Below are 22,287 nucleotides of genomic sequence, written 5' to 3' on the forward strand. Positions count from 1 at the left end.
AGTGCACGCGCTCATGCTTGAAGAAGCCAGTTGTTATGAGAAGTGTGTTTCCAGTGAAATCAGCTGCCGTGCAGTCAGTCACCAGGAGTCCATGAATTATCCACAGAGCTTTCAGCAGGTTCTGTCAAATTGTTTTGGGATTGACTTTAAGCCCAAGTGCACAGCAAGTGAACCAAGGAAGCTTTTTCACACACGCTGGAACTCAAGGTCTACAAAAAGCACTGAATGGCCAACATTTCTCTGGTAACAAGACTGTGGAGAATTCTCTGGAACACCTACTGAACTCAAAGGGATGTAGGATATGATAGCATCCTGCGTGGTTAAAATGTTAGAGTCCTTGAGCCATTCACCTGTGTGAAGTTTCAGATATTTGTGGATGACACCCTTGCATCTCTGAGCTAATTACAGCGAGCGACGTACACAGATCTATGGATTGAGGATGAAGAACAGATTCTCTTCATGCACAAAGTCACTGCAGCACACCAAGAGCGGAAGGAGTATAAATTTTGCAGCTCCATTAAAAGTAGATGTGCCAGTCAGCCAGCATGCACAATGCAACTGGAATGCAGTGATTTTTAAAGTTAAGGATTGCACATGCATTCTGTACGTTGAAATGTCCACCAGAGAAAGCTGTGGTCTCGAGCCGCCTGCCAATAAAATCTGATTAATTGCTTTTGCAGAGGTTTGGACCGGCTTCTCTCTCTGAAGGCCTCATTTAGCATTAAAAAAAACCCACACAAAACAGCCATAAACCGAGCTCCTTTCTGTGTTACTGACATCTTTGTAACCTTTTGTTGTGTTGTCACAAAGCAGAAAAGTCATTACACCATGATGGGAGAGAAGGCTACACTTTCAAAGCCAGACTAATTAGTCTGTTGTAGGTGGGTTCACTGCTCTGCGAGGCTGAGAGTTTAATTGCAGGTTTAATCGACTGACACCTACGACACCACCAACCTCCAACGCCATGCTGGAAAGATGTTAGCAACAACCCGTGAGGTATCTCTACCATATCTGGGGCGGAGAACAAAATAATGACCAGCAATTACTCTGATCATAACCTAATTGTAGCCTTTAAAATGTGCCTCCGAAGCAGTTGCGACTCACTGTTCCTGCAGCTCAGCCCTGTGGTGCAGGGATACAACCCGAGGATCCATTAGACATATGATATCTGACCACAGTGATCAGCAGTACAGCTGAAGGACAAAGGAAATAGACAGAGAGGGAGAAATGATGGGGGGGAGGCTGGTCAGGAGATGCATCAGGCTTTAGTGGATTTCCACAGTTAAATTTATCACAGTCAACTGAGGAGGAAGACAGCAATCAATAACCCCTATCTCCCTGCTGTCCTCCAAGAAGGACAGTTGCTTTCAAGGGTCCAGACCTCTTTTAGACACCCCATCCAAAACAAAAAGAACAAAAAAAAGAAATAACCCAAAACAACCTGCATCATATTATATTTAAAAAAGAAAGAAAAGCTAGAAAGCCACTGTTAGAGCAGCGGACCTCAACCTTTTCTGCGCCACGGACCACGGACCGGTTTATGCCTGACAATATTTTCACCGACCGGCCTTTAAGGTGTCGTGGATAAATACAACAAAATAAAACCCGTACCAAAAAAAATGATTTATTCATAACACATGGGAAAAGGGAAACCGAGTTAGCGATAAAAAATGACAATAAAAACTAATAAAAACCCTGAAAACCATAAATTTCACACCCGAGCCTCAACTCTCACCGCCTGGTACCAAACGGGTCCGTGACCCGGGGGTTGGGGATCGCTGTGCTAGAGGTTGATTCCTGCTCCGTTGTAACCTCTTGCTGATATTATATGAAGACGAAATCAAACCGTAACCGTAGGACTGTGGAAACCTGGAAACCCTTGCCTGATTAATGAAACTAGAACGCGTAATGAAAACGCAGGGATCTGGAAGCAGATGAATGAGTCGGGCGCAGCTGCGAAAACAACAGCATGCAAGAGTAGTCACTCATTACCAGATGATTTACATGACACACAGCTAACAATATGCAGGTGTAGCATCTTCTGGCACATGCAAAGCTGTAGAAAATGGGATACAGTACATAATGGAGGGTTACTACACAGGGGTGGAGGCCTGAGCATCCATAAGTCATCCAGATGACCAAAGAACCAAAAAAGCTTGGTCAGCGCAATACTCTTTAAAGACTGGAAACAAAAATCAACTAGCCAGCACTTCTTAAGCTACCGGTTGTTGCACGATCTTGTTTCCTTGAAGTGTAAAAACTGAAGCTGAGAAAAAAAAAAGCGAGTCATTGTTTCCAGGATAAACTGCCCACCATGTGACTGTGTGAGCATGGAAAGATCCCGTCAGCACTTTGATTCTATTTAAAAAACACAAGTTGGAATTAGCAATAAAATAGAAATGAGACAATTAGTCACTGACAGAGATGATGATGGCAGTATGTGTTTTCATTCATTAAAACTTTCCTAACATGTAAAACTTTCACACTAAGCACACGATGGCACATTTTTCCTGTGATATGTAAGGAAAAGGTCTTTTTAAAAGCTCATGCATTTTGTGCACATCTTAGCACACAAAAGAGCTTGGAGACAAAACAATATTGTTTCAGTGTGTGTGCAACACAATCAGGCTAGTGATGTCATCTGGGGCACATAAGCTTCAGGATGTAGACAGTACACTGATTACACCCATGTAATAGCTACGCATTGTATTATTATACATTCAGTGGACACACAGTATGGTAAAATGACTGTAACCCTTACAGTGAAACACACGTTGTGGATTCTTCGCCCACGCTGCCAAACACTTCCACAGATATAACAGTGAGGGGATATATCGCAGCTCTATTGCCCTAAATATCGCACACAGATCAACTCTGGAGCCCTCTCGCTCTTCCTCTCTGTCAGCCAGGTGTGTGTCAGTGTGTGCACGGCCTGCGCATCCAAGTTTCTGTTCTCCCTGCAGAACCCACAAGCCCTCATGTGTCTACAACACAGATGTTCAAACCAGATGTTCTTGCACCGAACAGAAAGGTCTGCAGACAGACCTGCTGCTTTTGTCTCTGTGACTGGCTGATATCACGGCGCTGTGCCGAGGCGAGTTCAAATTTCAAAAGCAGTCAGACAGATGCAGTTTTACAAATTAAACTTGATTTTCCTAGTCTGGTCATGTTTTCTAAGGATTTCTCCCTTTAATGCTCCTTCCCAGCTTCTAAAGTAGCAGAGTCAAGGACTTTAATACCTTTCAGATTACACAGTGCGACTGCTGAAGCAGACAGAGATATTCCCAGCACAGACTCTATATCTAAGTCTATAAACTCTCAAATAAACAGGCCAGCTGATGTTTTATTCAGAAGCAGGCCGGCAGCTATTTTTAAAACAACAACAAAATAAAATAAAATAAAAAAAACTGAAAAAGTCAGGTAAATGGCAGCTTCGCTCATCCCCTGCCCGCCTCGCTCCATTAGCCTCTGCGGAGCCAGCCGAGCGAGGATTACCAACCAGCTTCCAGTCTAATTTCAGAGATGGTAGAGTCACTCAGGGCAAAGTGGGATTCACTCAAGAATCATCGAAGTTCTCCCTCCACCAACTGAAACCAGTGGAGAAAAATCCGGCCAAAATCAGACACCAGAATGACTCTTCAGCAGCAACACCCTGAACTTATTGTTTTCTGTCTGACTCTATCAGTCTCTCACTGACAGGTTCTGTAAGCCATTGAAACTGTAACCATGCACCAAAAAAAGCTCTACCTCACGTACTACTTCCAAATAAATAGTAGCAGCGGGTTAATGTGGCCAATATCAAAAAAGCAAATTCTATGTAAATCCTTGTATGTGAGAACATTTTAATTTCCTGTTTGAAAGCTTCGAACCAAATATAGTCATGTGAAATATAGTCACAGGACTCTCTACAGTACTGTAAAAAACAACATCCCATGATTCAATAGCTGGTAGAACCACCTTTAGTAGCAAGAAGTTTTCCACATGAGTTTGTACATCATCCTGGAGGGAACACAACCCACTCGTTACAGCATCGCCTCGGCTCATTGAGGTTTGAGGCCATTCATTTACCAAATGTGGTGCTTGTACATCATCATGGCCAGATATCGCCACTTCAGTCTCATCCGTACAAAGGATGTTGTTACAGAAGTCATGAGGCTTGTTCAGATTTTGATTTGCAAACATAAGCTGCGCTGCCACGTTCTTTATAGAGCGAAGAGGCTTTTTCTTGGTCATCTTTCAAAGCAAGCCATCCCTGTTCGGTCTTTTTCTAACTGTACTGTCACGAACATGAGGCTCTGACTCTACTGGGACGTCCATTCCTGTAAAGATTGTGACACTGTGTTAACACACACAATGAGGGGTGATGATTTGGTATGAATGCTTCAGACCAACAAACTGCCAAGACCGCTTTATAGAGGTGCTCACACTCACTGATGATCAGTTAATCGAGTCCATTAGAAGCCCCCGACTGCTACTTAACCTCTTAATTCCTATGGAGTCAGTAAGGGTACACAGGACCTTATACAATCCTGTGAAACTGTTCTCTTTCACATTGCTGTAGCTAGCTAACCCAGGATAAAGACTAGAAACAAAACAGCTAGCATGGACCTGCCACCAAATCGTATCTGGTTAACACAGAACTGAAGACCTGTACAAATCTGTGTTTATCCTATTGGAAGGACAGGAGTTAACATTTGAATAGTAAAATATGAGAATGTACAATTACAAGCATAAATCAACCTTAACGTTTGTTTGTTTCTGAGAAGCAAGGATACAGATTTGTATTTGTATTTCGCTCTAGCAGGAAATAAAGAAAGGAACATGCCTCAGTCCAAATATCTTTTAATTATAACTGACTTCATGAATGGTTGGCTTAATTTTCTCAGCTACTTAATTCAGTTTAGTACACCAGGTTAAAACCAAAAGCTAGAGAGAAGATGGAGAAGATCTTCATTATGTTCCAATAATTCAAAGCGAGCTGTGAAAGTGTAGCTGAAACACAGAGTTGAACTCTAACACAAGGTGAGCACTGAGTGTTGTTGCCGTGCTCTTCTGAAGTACCCCATTTTAACTTTTACCTCTCAAGTGTTGCCACCTGACCGGTGAGCTCACAGTGCTCCAGTAGTTAGTGTTTCAGAGTAACTTTTCATTCCTATCGATGCTTTTCAGTCTTTTGCTCTCACACACACACATTTTAAGCTCTGGATTTATGACCCTGTCATCTTGTAAACACATCGTGTGCACCAAAATGCAGCAGCACCCTCTTTCTGCTCAAGCCTGGTATTTCTAAATTAACCTCCCGGGGACTTCCCGAGGGCTGCCAGAGAGCCGCAGACGCTTCCACAGCCCTGCGAGTGAAGACTGAGAGCCCTATCAAAGTAACGAACCGGAGGCCAGACATTTAACCCCCCCGTTTAACGTCTGCACGCTGACTTTTTTACTTTAATGAGAGGAAGCGATTAAAGTGCTGGGTCATGTTGCTGACTTCAGCTTTACTCGTGATTTGGGAGTGTGAAGCAAGCCAAACTGTGGCCTCAGACTGCATTTATTAGCACCTGTGATGGGAAAACCGGTGTCTTCTAATTACACTTCAGATGCTCTCGCAAAGACCAAGTCTGCCTTTTAAGAAAGAAATCACTGAAAGACTAATAAAAATGTAGCTCCAAGTTGCGTGACTTAAAGACAAAGGCAAAAGTGGGTGTAACAGCACATTTGACTAATTCAGAACAGTCTTTGGGGACAGCTGGCGCACACAGCGAGGGTGGATGCAGGCTGCCGATGCCAAAGCCTCCGTCACGTTCTTTATCGGGCCTGTAACAGTCGTGCCTTACCTTTCCAAAGTCCCTGACGTCAAAGAGGTCAAAGGCCTCAAAGAGCTCGCTTTTCTTCATGCCAAAGACGTCGCTGCACGCTGCCAGGAAAGTCCTGATGTTCTTCAGGCACAGGAACTGTGTCGGGGAGACAGAAAGGGTTCATGTGTCAGTGGCAGGACGGTAAATTTACAGGCAGTATCGTGATGTTTCACTTTTCTTTCCAAATGGCTGCGTGTCTGTGCGCGTGTCTTTATGACATCACCGTACAGTTTCTGCTTTTTGGATAGTGCTTGACAGCTTTCACTCTCGCTGTCAAATCAGGCCACGCAGTTTAAGACAATGGAGGGCCGCAGCTCTGAGAGAGGGGGGAAGCTGTGCTTAAAGGCGTCGTGTTTCACTAATATGATGTATCTGCTGTTGAAATAAGTGCTGCATAATAAAGGAAAAGATAATTCAACAGAGCAGGGAGAGGAAGGCCGAGATCTTGGTTACTCCTCCCCATACAGTACATCGTCTCTGCTATCGTCATGTAAACGAAACAGAAATTTTAAGAAACGTCCTTATTATTGACTTATCAGTTGAATAGTTAGCTAACTGCACATGCCACGTGTATACACTAATTATGTCATTGCATTATCTGGATCTCACAGTCTAAACTGAGTCAAAACCTCCATAAAGTTATGATTGTGATGTTTATCTTCAGCAAATTGCTGCACAAGAGCAAATTAAAAGCTAAAATGCCAAGAGAAATTGGTTATTTCAAATACAATTTAAAAAGCAATGCTTCAAACACAGCTCATTAACAATCACCAAACATACAAGCTGGCTGGTCATAGTTGCTGCATTTCCAAATTCAAAAGTACATTACTAACATGCATAGCTACATAACTCTTGTACATTTGAAAATATTGGGCGCACAGGCAAGTACATATGTATATACTGTTGTGGTGTGTTTATGTTCAGCCTCCATTTCAGCTTTGGACAATGTGCTGCGTTAAATCAGTTTCAAAGTGGCTAAATGTTGAAAGATAGTTTGAGAAAGAGCTGAAAGACGTTACACTAGCGTTATTTATTTTTAAACTGAAGGTTTATTGTTTCCCTGGTATAAAGTTGGAAGTAAATAAGTACAAAAACTGAAGAAAACAGAAGCATTTATTGGTATTGGCACTAGCTATTGGAGCCAGACAATATTTAAATATTATCAGCTAATATTTGCTATTTGCCAATCTATCAGTATCAGCATTTATATTGTCCAATAGATTTATCTATATAAATTTATCTCTCTATATATATATTAGTCAGCATTGACACAGACTGAGCCGCGTTAATGCATTAAAACGGGCTAATCCGCGTTAACGAGCAGATCAATCCGTGTAAGGGGTTACTCGGCGATAACAAGTTAATCCGGCGTTAACGGCGTCATCATGGCTAACGTGATTAACAATTAACCCATCTGGAGCTCAGACTGATTCAAAATCCCTGAAATGTCTCTGTCAACATATTTTGGGTAGTTTATATACGCATATATATATATATATATATATGTGTGTGTGTGTGTGTGTACGTATATTTTGTTCACTAGAGGGCAATTTCCCAGTTGGCAACACATGTTTGGAACGCCACAAATACAACAACCAGCTGATTCAAACAGAGTCAGATAGAGTGTGAACAAGTAAATAATCGTACATAGTAAATGTTAAGGAAATCTGTTTATGTATCATGTGTATGGAAAAGAATTATTGGCTCATATATCGATATATCACATTGCAAAATCAACAAATATCGGTATTGTTCTTAAAAATCCTATATCTGTTGGGCTCTACTAGGTATCGACAAAGTGTTGTTTTAAACCTCACCACCGGTACGCGTAACAGACATCTGTAACATCTGACGCCATTGTTTCATTGTTGTGTTGCCAACAGGGAGACTGTAGAGTGCCCTCTTGTGGACAAATTATGCAAAATCAACACTAGTTAGATGGATGAAGGGTGTTTCTTCCGTCTCTTTTTTACCCTTTTGTTTATTGAATATTACAGTCTGATAATGACAGATTAGCAAATAGCTGATTTGGTCTGACCACAGACTGAATGTGAATACTCTAAAGCTACTTTCAGCTGCTCTTTTATTCACAAGGTGTAACCATAGCGTGTTTGATTTGGCTCTTAATGATGCAGCCTAATGAAGATTTGTCTCTTCCGAGGACCAAACTGAGGATCTGAGGATTTCACCTCAAAATCTGCCACTATAGTAATTTTTCTGCTGAGCACAGACGTCTATTTTCCATACTAGGCAACAAGGTTATTAGCAGGCAAGCAGCACAATGCAAATACACTAATGAAGATGAAAAGAAACTCTTTCTGAGCCTTAGAGCTTAATTACAGCTGAGGGTGCACGTTGACACGTGAAAATTGAATCAAATGATCAATAAGTAACTCTACTAATAAACAAGGTCATTTACTGAGCGTGCAAGTGTTTTGCTTCATCTGCAGCTTGAAACTTTTGCTAATGATCTTAATGGAGTTCAGCCCAGAAACTGTTTATCCATATTATGTGGAACCACTGAAAAACACGGGTGGGGGGGTAAGGTCTAAAGTATTAAGTAAAAGACGTTTAACACTGTTTTCGTAGAACTGCTGGCACTAAGTGAGTGAAGGGGGGTGATGTCAACACACAGGGCTTAACCAGCATGCAGCATCCGCGACTTAGCCTTCCCGTAGTTAGTACAGGATGGAAGACAAAAAAAGGATGCTGATGTAAGAGATGTTTCCGAAAGTTCTGATTTTGTACTGGTTTTGGCCACACCACTATGCACCAAATTGCTGGGAACACTTTTTTGGTTGTTTGTTTGTTTTACATCCGAGCATTATTAGACGTGTTACATGACAAAATGACACTTACGTGATGGAACTATCGGTAAATCAATACTTACACGTCAGGTACAAAGACAACACAATATCACAGCCAACACAGAGTCACAACAGGAACGGCTGTGCGATTTCAGCTTGTGCATTTGAGCAGTGATGACTTATGGTCAAACCAGGACAAAGGGATCAGAGTCTACAATGAATGTAGACAACTGAAAGCACTGCACTGCTGTGTATATATCAGCAGCTGTGAAGTAAGATAGACTAACTTCATTGCCCAGCAGCACCGTCAGCTTTGTAAAATGTCTGAAAAATCTCAGGAGCATCTGAATTAGGGGCAGAAACACTCGGTTACTTTAGGTGACAGCCATGTTTAATTGCGTGGAAGCATTTTAGGAGAAATACAGCTTGTTTTTTTAAAGGCCACGACCTTTCTATAGGTCCTTTTTTTTAGTTTTTTATTTGAGTATCTTAAAAGAGACTGTCTTCTTCTTTTTCTTCTTGGGTAACAAGTTCGCAGGAAACAGATTTCATTCGCTGTTTCCTGTTTGCTAAACAGACCACATATATGAGTCCATACCTTTAGGCCTGACTGCAATCATGTATGGCAACTTTTGGTAAACTAATTGAGTCAGTGTCGCCTCAGAAAACTAGGAGCACGGGAAAGGATGCAAAGCAGCCCAGAGTTACTCTGTTATGCGTGACACACCTTCCCTCTCATGGTACGACGCAGAATCAGATTTGTCTGTGCAGAGCATGTCCACGCATCAAATATAAAATGCCTCTCTGCCGCAATTGAATTACACTTTACAGATGGCTTCACAGGAGAAAGAAAAAAAAAGAAAGAAAAGCCCCCAGCCAGCGAGCTCCAGATAAGAGTAGAGCAGCAAGCAAGCACTGAGTGAATAATATTGAATGTTTACACTTGTACACATCACTTTCTTTTATCAGACAAGCACATCTTGTCTGCCTGGAGTCTCTGGAGAGTCCCAAAGGACCTCACTATATTATCTAAGGGAAGCAGCTTCACAGAGGACATGCTATATGAAAGACAGCTTCTCTACTGCACTGAGCCGAAGACAGCAAAGAGGGAATTGTATTAACAAGAGTGGAGCAGGATGAGGCAACCGCTAACTGTTCCACTGGCAGCTTTTGTTCTGCAATAGTGACTCTCTGGGGCGCAAGAATCGAAGGGCCTTATGTGTAAGTGTGTGCATGCATGCGTGTGTGTGCGTACATATGAATCCAGACTCCATGTCCAGGCCAATGAGAGAGTGAGTTCTAAAAGAAAATTTCAAAAAATCTGAATTTGCCATTAAGAGAAAGTCTGATATTCACCAGTCAGCCATAACATTAAGACCACTGACAGGTGGGGTGAATAACATCAGTCATGTTTCAGTGCGATCTTCCGCATTCACGCGGATGTTAACATGACGAGGCGACCCACTTAAACCTTAGACACCAAGAACATCAACCAAACTGCATTTCCCAGTGGCAGCAGCCTCATCCAGCAAGCACAAGGAGAGATTGTGCCTTGCCATAACGTCAAAACAGCTCAAAAAACAGACTTGAGAGCTGGAGACAATGGCATGGCCAAAATCCCTAATGTGAGAAAAGATTCACAAATCAGCAGCTCAACCCATGAAGTCCAAAAAAACTTAGAGCTTCAGAATATCCCAGTTTAAAGTGGTTTTAGCATCTGTGGCTAACCCACACGCAAGCTAACATTAGCTTGCAGGTGGAAGCTAAGTGCGTAGAGAAGATGAACTAAAAAGATGTTTCAGAAAGATCCAAGAATTAAATAGTTTAAATAAACAGAGTCCCCTGAGATTACAGACTTCCTTTACTACTACACTCACTGGGGATCGATCCTCTGGCTGGAAAGCTAGATCGTTGCTAGCTATATCTAGACCGTAAAACTCTGAAAACCTTTACCGCAACCTACAGCGTAAACTATGTGCAATGTAACTACACATCAGGACGATACAGTCCGCAACTATCGTCAATGTCCTGTTCGATTGTGACTTCACAATTGTCACTAGTCTGTCTTGCATCAATTGAGGTAATGTACAAAGTGAAAAACCTTGAGGGAGAAATATGTTAGCCTCTAAAAAAACTGACTACAACAAAGGCTTTTTAAAAATCCCAGCAGGTTGATTGTTACTTTTGGCTGGTAATGCATATAAAACACCAGGACAGGAGTACAAGGTAATTAACACATAACGCACCGCCAAAAGATTAAAGCAACAATGTCGACCACTTGTGTAGATTACGTTCTAGGCTCTACAAAGATTTCCTGCTAAATAAGTCTAAATAAGGGCTCGTTCGAAGTTTGTACTTTGTCTTATTTATTTGATGCTTTCCTTTTATGTCTTTTCCTTTTCAGACCCCAACTAAGCCTGGTTGAACTGAAAACGTCTTTAAAATGCTGTAAAAACAGGGTTAACATTTGCAGTATCTTTGGGGTTTTATGTCTCTCACATACAGTCCCAAAAACAGATTTTACTCTATTCTGCAAGTAAAACTTATGACGTGACGTTGTGACACAGTGTCCCCTGCAGCGACCCTTATCAAACACGCTTGTTTTTGTCGTGTATTTACGAAATAGGACGAGCAGTAGCTTTATTTAAAAGCCTTCAATTCAAATATGTTCCTACTGAAACTGCACAGCATCCAAGGCAGATGCATCCAACGATGTTCATGCACCTATTTCTGTACTTCAGTGAAAACAGCAAACAGCTTCATTGTGGAGAACAAGAATTTAAAGACAGATTAGGCTGTGAAGTCTCAGCAGGGAGCTCCAAACACGCGCCAGTTAGGTTTGGATAAAATGCATAGTTTATACAGTACAAGACTGATGTATGGAGGGCTTAAAATCTTACAAGTGCATTTCATTTCTGAGACCAACCATGTGGAAGTCAAAGAGAAAAAATCCTGTATATCAATGTAGTGTTTTTGTCCCCTGTCCCTGTATCCACAGTAAGTCTCCAGTTTCTGCTCATGTATTCCTTGATACAAGCCTAAGTTCCATAGCAACAAGCCGGAGCCTTTTATGGGCCCTGTGTGGATTGTGTTGCTTAATGAAATCCTGGTCTCATTCTCTCATAGATATACACAATGAAATACAGCCAGACATTTGGCCATCGCCCCACATGAACCTTGTTTTTGATCAATTAATTACAAAGCATATTTTGCAGAGGGACCCAAAGCTTTGTGCAAAGAATTCAAATTCTCAGGTAAGAGCTCCCCAAATGTCATCTGCTTGCTGACAGCAAAATGGGACAACAAAGAGGAAACCATGAAATGTAGAGGAGATATATACATTAGGTGTATTGTGTTTGACTGTCTTGCCACTTTCCATCACTCAGATATTGTATCCGGTGTGAATTACATCATGTGCGCAGGCCTGATCTGTGGAGCTCTTTTGCCAAGACTCTTAAGTCATAACCGGTGGGTGAGATATCACTATCCAAGCGCTCGGGTCACATCCATGTCATGTAGGAGCTTTTGTCAGCTGTGTAACCAGGAAACGGGAGGTGGGAGGCAGGCAGAGGTCTGCTGACACTGTCAAAAACACTCCTTTCTCTCTCCGCCTGGGCTTGGGATCATCACAACAGGCAGCCTAGCCAGCCAGACGCTCATCATCTTACTCAGCCTCACAGAATATTATCAGCGAGCATTCAGCAGCTTTTCTTTCGGGTGTAAAGCAATAACCCCGTTTTTTAAAGTGCGCTAAAACTGCACAGCTTTTGCTTTACAATAAAATTCAACGCAGTGTCTCAGTCCCATTATTCTCCCATTCACTCGTGACTCTGAATATTCCCTGCTAGTTAACGACAACTTCTTTACCACCTCTTCATCAACAGCTTTTTTTTTTTTCATATGTGACTAGGCTCATTGGTTCCCACTCCCTTTGGACGTGGCGAGCTTTAAAAGTCATCTGTGTGTCCAGGAGCTCTACGTGGTGCTCCAGCTAATCCTTCCATTCAGTATGCAGAGTAATTGTGACGGACAAGCATTATGGTATCAACGAGAGTGAGAGAAAATGAGAATGTGCAGGTTTTTCCCAGCTGAATGACTCAAGCTAAACACTCATTTTGAACTAAGAATGGAAAAGTGTGTAATTTAAAAAGGGTAATTTATGATGGCAGAAACATGAACCTTTGTCATTATTCATCACTCTGTCGATGATGGTTGGTCACGAGCAGATGGTCCATGTTCCCGTCGCCTAGGTAACCCGCTAATGTTTTTACCACCCTGTCATATCTAATCAACTACATCCTTCGCTCTCATTGGTAGTCACTTCACTCCCTTCCCTCAAAATTGAAAAAAGTTTATCTGGTAAAATAAACTGTTAAAAGTTCGTGAATGTCGTTGGTTTTCTATAGTCTCTGATCACCACATCACTTTATTGACACCCCCGTCACTCTACAGGTTCTTTCAGCTGATTGTTTAGGATCATTGATCTGATCAGCCTGAATCACAGACGAAGCAGCCAGTTATTTTCAATGCAGATGTTCTGCATCATATACAACCTTCCTAACAGCAAAAAAATACAGAAAAATTAGGTACATGTCTCATAAACGGCCAAAGAGCTGTTTATGAGAAAAAGTTGCCATGTTAACGTTAATGTTTCATTGTAAATATACAGAATAGTAAGCATCACTGAGTCAAACCTCAGTCACACTAGAGTAAAAATAGGTCCACAACCACCCAAGAAACTACAAAAGAAATCAGTGGTTGGCTGATGATTTACTTTTCTTCACATTTCAGCACCTGATTACAAGTAGTTGCAGCAAACAGAGGTGGAGCGTGCAACACATTCGTCTGGATGACCAGTTTCAACTGCAAGGTGATTGCACAGGTCGCTTTGTGGGAGGTAATCTATTTCCAAACAATCACGGTCCAATTTTGACATACTGTAAAGACTCTCAGAGGGACTGGCAAAGGTTTGCAAGCAACTGCAAACCATCGAATTTATACATACAGGCTTTAATTTTTGGATTATTCACTGTTAATTGCTGCTTTATGCAGTTGTCAACCCATTCAATAACAAACTCGTATCAGACTGACTCCATCTTATTGCCCTTTTACCACCAAAGTCATTCTGCAGACTGCAAGTGGTCTCCAAGTGGTTGCAGACCTTGATCCTGTCTTTGATTCAAAGACATGTGAGATCGAAAATTCATTGTATTTGATCGCAATAACCGAGTTTGTGCCACAGACGGTCCGTAACTGTAACTCCACTCTTTGCTGTAGTGTTTTTGAGTTGGTACTAAACAGTCAACCAAGATTATGAAACAAATGGTTGATGCCCTCTTTGGATTTTGTGCAACTAAACAACAAATGATTCAAGCTTAAGTCCACAAGTCTTTCATTTTTATAAGAGGTGCTCCAAACCACACAATTGCATTAAAGTTTCCTAAAAATAAAGGCCAGAACGATCAGTAATTCAAATACCATCATGTTGCCCAGGCAGAGTTTTGAAATTCATGTATGTAAATGTCATCAGCGTCACCTGATGACATTTACATACATGAAGGTGAATGGCGCTCTAAACTGCACGCTCAGCTCCCCCGATACTTAAAGTGAGAAATCACAGGAAGAAGTGAAGATGACAGGAAGTCTTTCTCGTGACATTTCTGACATCCACACAAAAGAGCCAGGCGCACGCTTACAGTACAGCTCCCCGAGCCTCTCTGTGGCAACAAAGAGGCAAAAGGGGAAAAACCCTGCTACCTCCCCCACAACACCAGTACGTGACTCGGAAGCCATTTTCCATTAAATCCTGGTTTGAACCCAGATGACCCCCACATGTACACAAAGCTTACCCCTGCCCCCACCCCTGACGATAAGCCGAGTGAATTAGTGTTACTGTGTGAGATATGAACCCTCGTGGCTGCGGCAACGCAGGTCAAGCAGTTTCAACTCAACTGTGACCGGCTCGGCAGGATTAAAAGGAGTCAGGGTTGTGGAAAGTGGAGAGTTGAATGTCATATAAACTGTGTCAAGCGCTAAATAAAACGTACACACTGAATGAGCAAACACTGAAGCGTGAATGGTGAGCAGACAGCATCCCTCCTCCTTCTCCTCCTCTTTCCTCCTCTCCCTTATTTTCTGCCTCTTGGAAGATTGTGTTCAAAAATGTGAACAACTCTGCCGTGTTACTTGACAGAGCCAGGTCAATGGCTATCTGACCCGTGCGTGTGCATGCATGTGTGTCGATGCCCATTCAGGCGAGTGGGCTTTGACTGATATGGGTTTGTGCAGGGCCTATTTTTGGAACCACGCTGCGAAAAGACGCACATTTAGAAGGATAAACTGAACGTTTTCCGTTTCCACCTTCCACAAAGGTTTATTTCTGGCAAATTAGAGCCTTTAATTCGACCTTTCAGGCCTTTAATTGACCTTGTCCCTTGTCCTCATCACCTGCATGTGCTGTGTTATACATGTATTGAGTCACAACAGCTCCTAATCTATTTCAGGGACTCACCCCCTCTCTGTCTCCATTACACAAATGCAGACATTCCCATTTCCGACAGACAAAGGCCATCCATCACCTCCGCACTGTCAGCACATGGCACCTTACACATTACAGTCCCTGCAGGAAAAGACAATAATCTCGTGAACTGCAGACGGCTTTTCTATTCCGGGTCCATACACTTGTACGAAAATGTATCTCCCTCATGTGCACAACAGATATATGCAGCTCCATTCATTTCCACCCATCTCTCCCAGCTCCAGGCTTCCTACAACAGTAAACCTGTCAGTAAAAGGTTATGAGCGTGGTTGGTGGTTGTACGCTGGTATCATCAATGTGTACATCTGCAGCTCCAGACTATCTTCCAAATAGTATCCTGACATTTCCGAGCTTGGAAAAAAGGTAAAACTGCAGTTGTTGTTTACTAATGCGCCTCTTTAAATGTTCATAATCATAGTGTACGCTGAGGGTCTCCTTGAAAACTGAATGCCACTTGTGATGATGATTGTTTGCCAGTAAAGACAACAGACAGTATTGACTTTCTTAAAGCTCTCAGAGCACTCAACAGTGATTAACTGAATCCAAAGCACCACAACTGAGTAACATAATAAATATTGATTGCAAGTACATTCTCCACCAGCGAATAGCTCCTAATTAAATCAGCATATACATTACATATAGTATAACGTGCACTGGAGCGTAGCCTTTACCGGTTGGCTGTGGTTCGGCTTGTTACCTTGGTGACAGGAAGAAAGGTCAGTTTGCTCTGTGCACAAGTGTGATGCAACGCAATGGCGTCTTTGCAAATGTCTACATCCATGTCACTGTACATAAAGCCGCACACGGACGTGCACGTCATCGGGGTGACACGCTGGAACAAACTAGCGCGACTGCACCGGAATTGTAAATTGAAGGCCGTGGAGCCTTGCAACAACGTGGCGTGCATGAGCGCAGTAATGTGGTGTTTACACTCTGACAGGTGCAATCTTTGCTTCAAAATGAACCAACGAGGGCAGCCGAGCTCCAGCAGCTCAGATGGAGTCATCATGGGACTCATGAGCTGTCTCTGAACCCTTGCATACTGCATACTAATAGCATGCGCTTAGTCGCGTGTGCAAAATTAGCATGCAACGCGGACTCACAGGTGTGAGTGCGCATACAATAAGGATGAGAATATTAAGTATTAAGGACGGTCACTGGTGCTAATTTTCTGCATAACAACAGAAAGAAGAAGAAAAGCTGAAAAAGTACGCTTCAGTGCAAAACCTTAATGAGATATGATACCAGAGAAGCAAAGTGACGTCACTGGAAGCTGGCTGAGAAGGTTAAATCCTTTCAGATATAAAACTCACACTTTCTGATTCTATGTATAAAACTCCACAAACCTCATTGTGCTTGAAAAGCAAGAAGACTCAACTTCAGCTTCTTACTCCCACAAAAACATTAGAAGTTCTTTTCAGACTTGTTATAACAAGAAAAGCACACTTCGTAGTGTCCATATAACCCACAGAGCAGGTCTTTGTGAGATGCGAGTCTGTGACGTACAAATAAAGCATTTACATTGAATCTAACAACTACTTTTTAACATTTTGTGATACGCTGAGTATTGCAACAGCACATGTTGTATTTTATAACCTTTTCTTTACTGGAAATTATGTCCTCAGAGTTCAGTTTTTTCAATATCTGTCTGATGTACAATATCGGTGTCAAAAAAGATAAAATTGTCAAGCACACATACACAACACTGTCACTAAAACCTGCCATAAATGTTGTCATAAGGCAGAGTTAGTCTGCTGTCGATCTGATATCAATAATCTATTGGTCTGATATCAGTCCGATGTCACACTATTGTCAGTGAGTTTTTTTGTTCAATTTTTACTCGTGTGACTGAGCCATTAGCTTGCTCTGGATTAGGACAAAGCTTTGTCCAGGTAAGCAGTCCAGCCTTTTGTTTTTCGGTTGAGACGATTTAAGTTTGCTTGGCTAACATTATCTCAGGATTGCAGTGCATAAGATTAGCCCTTTTCTTCATAGTATTTTCACAGTAAAATATCAATATTTGGTGTCTCAATATCAATATAAGGTCACTATGTGAAATATCACTATTCTGTCCTGTCTCCATTTCCCCCCCATCCTTCCTGTCTATACCCTTGCTTTTTATTAAAAACTACATTAGATATTCCATTCACTAAGCTTTATTCCTCTATAAACACATTGTAATTGCACTCTGATACTTCACACCAAACCCTAAACTTTGCTACTCTAAACATTCATGCAAATGCATATTTAGATGCTGACATCTGAGGCACCTCTTACACATCTTTAAACAGGATCGCAATCTGTTGTGTAGATGCAGGCCCCTTTTGCTCAGCTTATATGACTTGCCTCATTGCACAGGCACTGAAAAGAAAATGAAGACATCCTCTCTCTGTCTTTCTCATTCTCCCACTCAAATCTCTGTATCTGACTCTTGTTCTGCAACTGAAGCGCGAGCCTCTGAGTCTTTGAAGCCTGCTGTACACAGAGCTCACAGTGGGAAAGTGGCTTCTTTGATTTGCATCACAGAACTTTGGTCTGAGTCCAATAAAATATACATATGTGCCATGTATAGCGTATAATACCATTCTCTAAGCGCACCATGTGTACAAGACCTTTAAAGAGTCAGATCCAGGTCAGGTGAAACCACACACCTGTCAAAATGTATTATGGAAAATGATCAAAAATAAATACATTTGCTGTTTATTAGTTGTTTTAAAGAGTATAATGGATAGATTACATCACACTAGTCTGCATCGCATTAATAGAATTCATAAATGTGTTAATCGGGTCTTCGCTGGTATCTGCGCAAAAATTAAGAAAGCATCCTCTGCTTTGCTTTTTTTGACTGTTAATCAGCTTCAGTGCTCTCTGAAAACCTCTCTGCTGTTTGAGGCGTGTTAAAATTAGACCAGACTGTCATTCACACGCCGTCATTCTCTCACTTTCGCTTTCCAAAAATGAAGACTCGGCCTTGACATCTTTGAAGACAATTCTATAAAGAACAATTCTTTTTTTCTTCTTCTTCTTCTTTCGTGCACTGTGAAGAGAGAAGTTTCTTTTCTCTTAATTGCGTTCTTTGGTCTGAGCTTGATCGAGGGCATGTTTAGTTTCACTTCCTTCCTCTATTCCATTTCCTGATTTCCTGTGCACGTTGAAGCTCACGGCCGCTCTGACTGACAGACTTTTAGCAGCTGGTTGGTTTTGCGGCAGCGTGCTCACTCTGAAGCTGCAGTTTAAAATCCTGTGTCATGGAACGCAACAGCAGGCTAGACAAGTTTGGGGCACAAGGACAGATTTCAACTTCAATCAAATGATATAATTATATGCTTTTAAACCCAACGCAGTAACAATTTCATGGCGTTCTTTGCAAATTCACAGCCAGTCACTGGTTGTCCTTTACCCTATCCTTTCACTATTGTGTTTTTAGTACATTCTGTGACAGACACTCAGACAAATGCAACCAGCTCACACAGGGAGGGTTTGCTGGTTGCACCATGACAAGCAATCCACGGTTCCTCTTAAAGCTAAAGCCTGAATTCCACTGAGTCAAAAACAACTACTGATTATGTGGTCTTTGTTGGGTAGAAAACCAGAATGCTGCTTGGGCTGTGGTTGAGCTGCGTCTAGACTACAATTATGGTCGTCCCTGCAATGTAGAAGCTCTGATCAAAATGGGTCAAAAACTTGCTTTATATTGACACTAGGTCCTGATACTGATATACTGATGCTAGGTAAAAGCAAATGCTGTGCCGTTTGCACAATTCCAGACACACAAACAGACGAATGTCTACTTAACCAATCTTTGTTCATTGTACTGACATCTTTTTTTTTTCCTTTCACCAAAGGGCAACCTCTTAGTTTGAAAAATGATGCCTACACACCAGTGCCAAAACATAAACTGCAGTTTTCTAGAAGGCTTAAAAACAAGTCATCCCCCACAGACTCTTCCATTGCCCAACGTCGCTTAAGAAATAAGCATGTTTACTCTCTTTTTGGACAACTTCCTTTTAATGACAACTGCAGCAGAGGTGCATTTTTACATACCTCATTTATTTATATTGTATTGAAGCCTAAATACATGAGACATCAGCCACAAAGACAACAGTTGTCTTCAAAGCTTCACCGTAGCTAACTGGAGTCAGTGAACTAGACCTCGTAATCGTGTTTGTGGTGTTTTCACTGTGTCGGGAATCTTTACCTGATAAAAAAGTATTCTTTGCTGTCCAGTTGGTAGCAATAGACCACCTAAGAGGTTGATAACATGCATATATGACTGTGTTCCCTATAACTGATGGATGCACTTTGCTAACCAAGTAAGCATTAGCGTTAACTTAGCCCTCCAACTTCTTAGCCAAATATGGCCACTTCAAGCTCCAAGAACCAAGAGCAACAGAAAAAATGCTAAACTCAAGGCTTTAAAAAAGTAGCCTTCACCAGAAAAAAAGCTACAGTGCACATCAACTCATTTCATTAGTATGAGCTGAGAATCCCCAATAGATTGTTGCCCCTCACTAAGTCTGCCAGAAATTTCTTCCTATTAAAAGGACGTTTTTCCTTCCCACTGTCGCCAAATGCTTGATCATAGTCGTCTGATTGCTGCTGTTTTCTCTGCATTATTGTAAGATCTTGGTCAACTATTGTTGTTATTTGGTGCTATATAAATAAAAATACAGACATCAGGTACTTTATTTGATCATTTCACAGCTTTTTCATCCAACATCCGAGTGACCTACTGGGTCTCTGATGGCCTGACATGGTCCATTTCCTAACAGAAATGAAACACAATATAGACCTTACCAATAACCTAAACACAATTAATGGTGCAGAGAGAGAAGCAGCCCTGATTTCGACATCACGCACATGAGCTCTCCAGAGATTCTGAAGCATCATACATTAATTAAAGCAGCCAACCTCAACGCAGCAGGCTAGCCCTGCAGGTCCCATTATGTCCTCTGAGATGCCTCTGTGGAGGCTAGACAGGCCCTTTGTAGCCCTGTCCTACCACTGCCTTTGTCTTTCCCTCTCGTAGGTCCCATGGGTGAGGCCACAGTGGCGTCCCATGTGTTATTATTGGCCAATGATAAAGTAGCTGCCACGGTCCTCATGAATTATGCAGGGTGAAAGAGGGAAGCAGCTCCACCCTCAGTTTCATAAATTTAACTTAGAGGAGACAGAGGGAGGAAAGTTGTAGGGGGGCTTCTGTCACCCTTTTTTTTTACGATTATGTGCATGTAGGAGGAGTTGGGGGTGCTTATATCCAGCCTCATGTGGTGTGAATGTGCTTGAAAGGAAAAGCTATGAGTTATGGTTTTACTGACATGCCAGCCTGAGAACAAATACTCGCTACTCATAGTAGTACCTTGTAAGCAGAACCAAAGCTTCGAGTACCTGAACCTATAAAGAGGTCGTAAAGGTGTATAACTGCTGCTATGATCTCGTAGATATTCTGTTCAGCCAATGGGAAGTAATGCACTTCACACCCTACTGCAAAAAACAAAAGGTGAACTACAATATGTGTGTTGCGTTAGCAATTACAACAGAATAACGCCCACCTAGAAACCTCGGACTTAACAGAGAAAGCTATTTCACACTGTTTAACTTGAATTTGGGAAATACAAAAACACAGTGGCAACATCACCGAATGGACTTTGTAAACGTATGGGATCGTGCTCAAGCCTACTACTAATGCTCATTTGCCTTTGAGTGTGGCTTCATCACTGACTCGGTTTGTGTAAGCCATCCAACCGTGCATAAAACACAGTCTGTCTATAAATAAGCTAGTCTAGGCCGGGCCAGGCCGGGCACTGAGCGTAAATGCAGTTCATAACCTTTCCACACACAGCATGTCATTATGTCACGGCTGACAGACAACACTCAACTACTGATAACTCTCCGTTAGAGCAGTGACATTGATTCAAACGTAACATCTGCCAGTAAATGGACTAATAGGCTTCTCTTACAGCCCCGATCAGGTTTACACAACTGACTGTGTAAGCAGATCCTTGAAAAGGATTATTTCCACTGCCCCTGATAACATTAAAATCTTCTAGGCTTTCTTAAAACGGCCACTTGACCCGGACGCAGAGCTCAAACAGCGGATTCCCAATTCAATTGTGAACGAGCGGTAACTGCATATCATATCGACTGTGCCTTTTTTCCAGGAAACAAGCCTAATCCCCTCCTCTCCATCAGACGTGCAGTACATCACGGTACAGATATCATACCTTAATCACCTGTTTGGAGTGGATGAGAGCATTAGAGCATCGATTACAGGTAACACACGGTAATGTGTGTGCACGGCTGTGTGTGTTATTCAGGCAGTTTAATACTCCTACAACAGGCCTGCAGACTCAGTAGGTGAGTGGCTATGTCACTGTGTGTGCTGTCACCACGCCAGACGCCCAGATTCACTGTTATGAAGGTGAATATTAATCTGGTCCTGGTTCAAGCTGTCCTGTCATTGAAGCAGATGGTACCAAAATAAAAGTAGAGCCACATGGCCACATCTATCTGGCTATCTATCTATCCCATAAACTAAAGACAAAGGAGATTATATGGTTGCCTTTGTTAACTCTTACTCTTCCTTAGGCAAGCCAAACAAGCCATTTTTGCTTGGTTTCTCTTTTCTTTTTTAAAGCACTGCACTCCTATCTGTCATCTTGAATCATCTTTTCTTTAAAACAAAAAACAATTCTCTAATTAGCATCGTTTACAAGAACGGCTTAATCTTATGCCCTGTGTACAAACATCATGCGCAAAAGGCCTGCTGAAGAGCCCATGTTTATTTTCTGACCTGTCTCGTGTAGAGCAACCACCAACCACCAGCTACTAAGTGAAGTGACAGAATTTGAGAAAGTCAGCTTGTGGTCGTTTTCGCTCACGCTACAACTTTCATGCAGCGCAAAGTTGGCTACCAAAGTCCGTCCATTTTTTCCTATATTTTAGCGATTTCCCCCTCCGTCTGTCAAACCTGTTCACTCCGTAAAACAGCGAATATGAGCTCTCTGAAATGGAAAGGAGCACGTTTTTTTCTTCGGCATACGTTTCGCACACGGACAAGGCCCTCAAGTTGACGACACGGCAACAAACG

The 22,287-nt window shown here is 42.0% G+C and overlaps 1 protein-coding gene across 2 annotated transcripts in view; it reads right to left on the bottom strand.

The window, feature by feature from the left end:
- Positions 1 to 22,287, bottom strand: part of vav3 (vav guanine nucleotide exchange factor 3) — an 86,904-nt gene that overhangs the window by 63,821 nt on the left and 796 nt on the right. For both annotated transcript variants that reach the window (XM_013913782.1, XM_013913781.1), the window contains exon 2: positions 5,832 to 5,948. In XM_013913782.1, coding sequence (XP_013769236.1) covers positions 5,832 to 5,948 — 117 coding nt within the window. The remainder of the gene's footprint in view (positions 1 to 5,831; positions 5,949 to 22,287) is intronic.

Source organism: Pundamilia nyererei, unplaced genomic scaffold, assembly GCF_000239375.1.
Source record: "Pundamilia nyererei isolate P.nyererei 1_Seehausen unplaced genomic scaffold, PunNye1.0 scaffold00150, whole genome shotgun sequence".
Taxonomy (NCBI): domain Eukaryota; kingdom Metazoa; phylum Chordata; class Actinopteri; order Cichliformes; family Cichlidae; genus Pundamilia; species Pundamilia nyererei.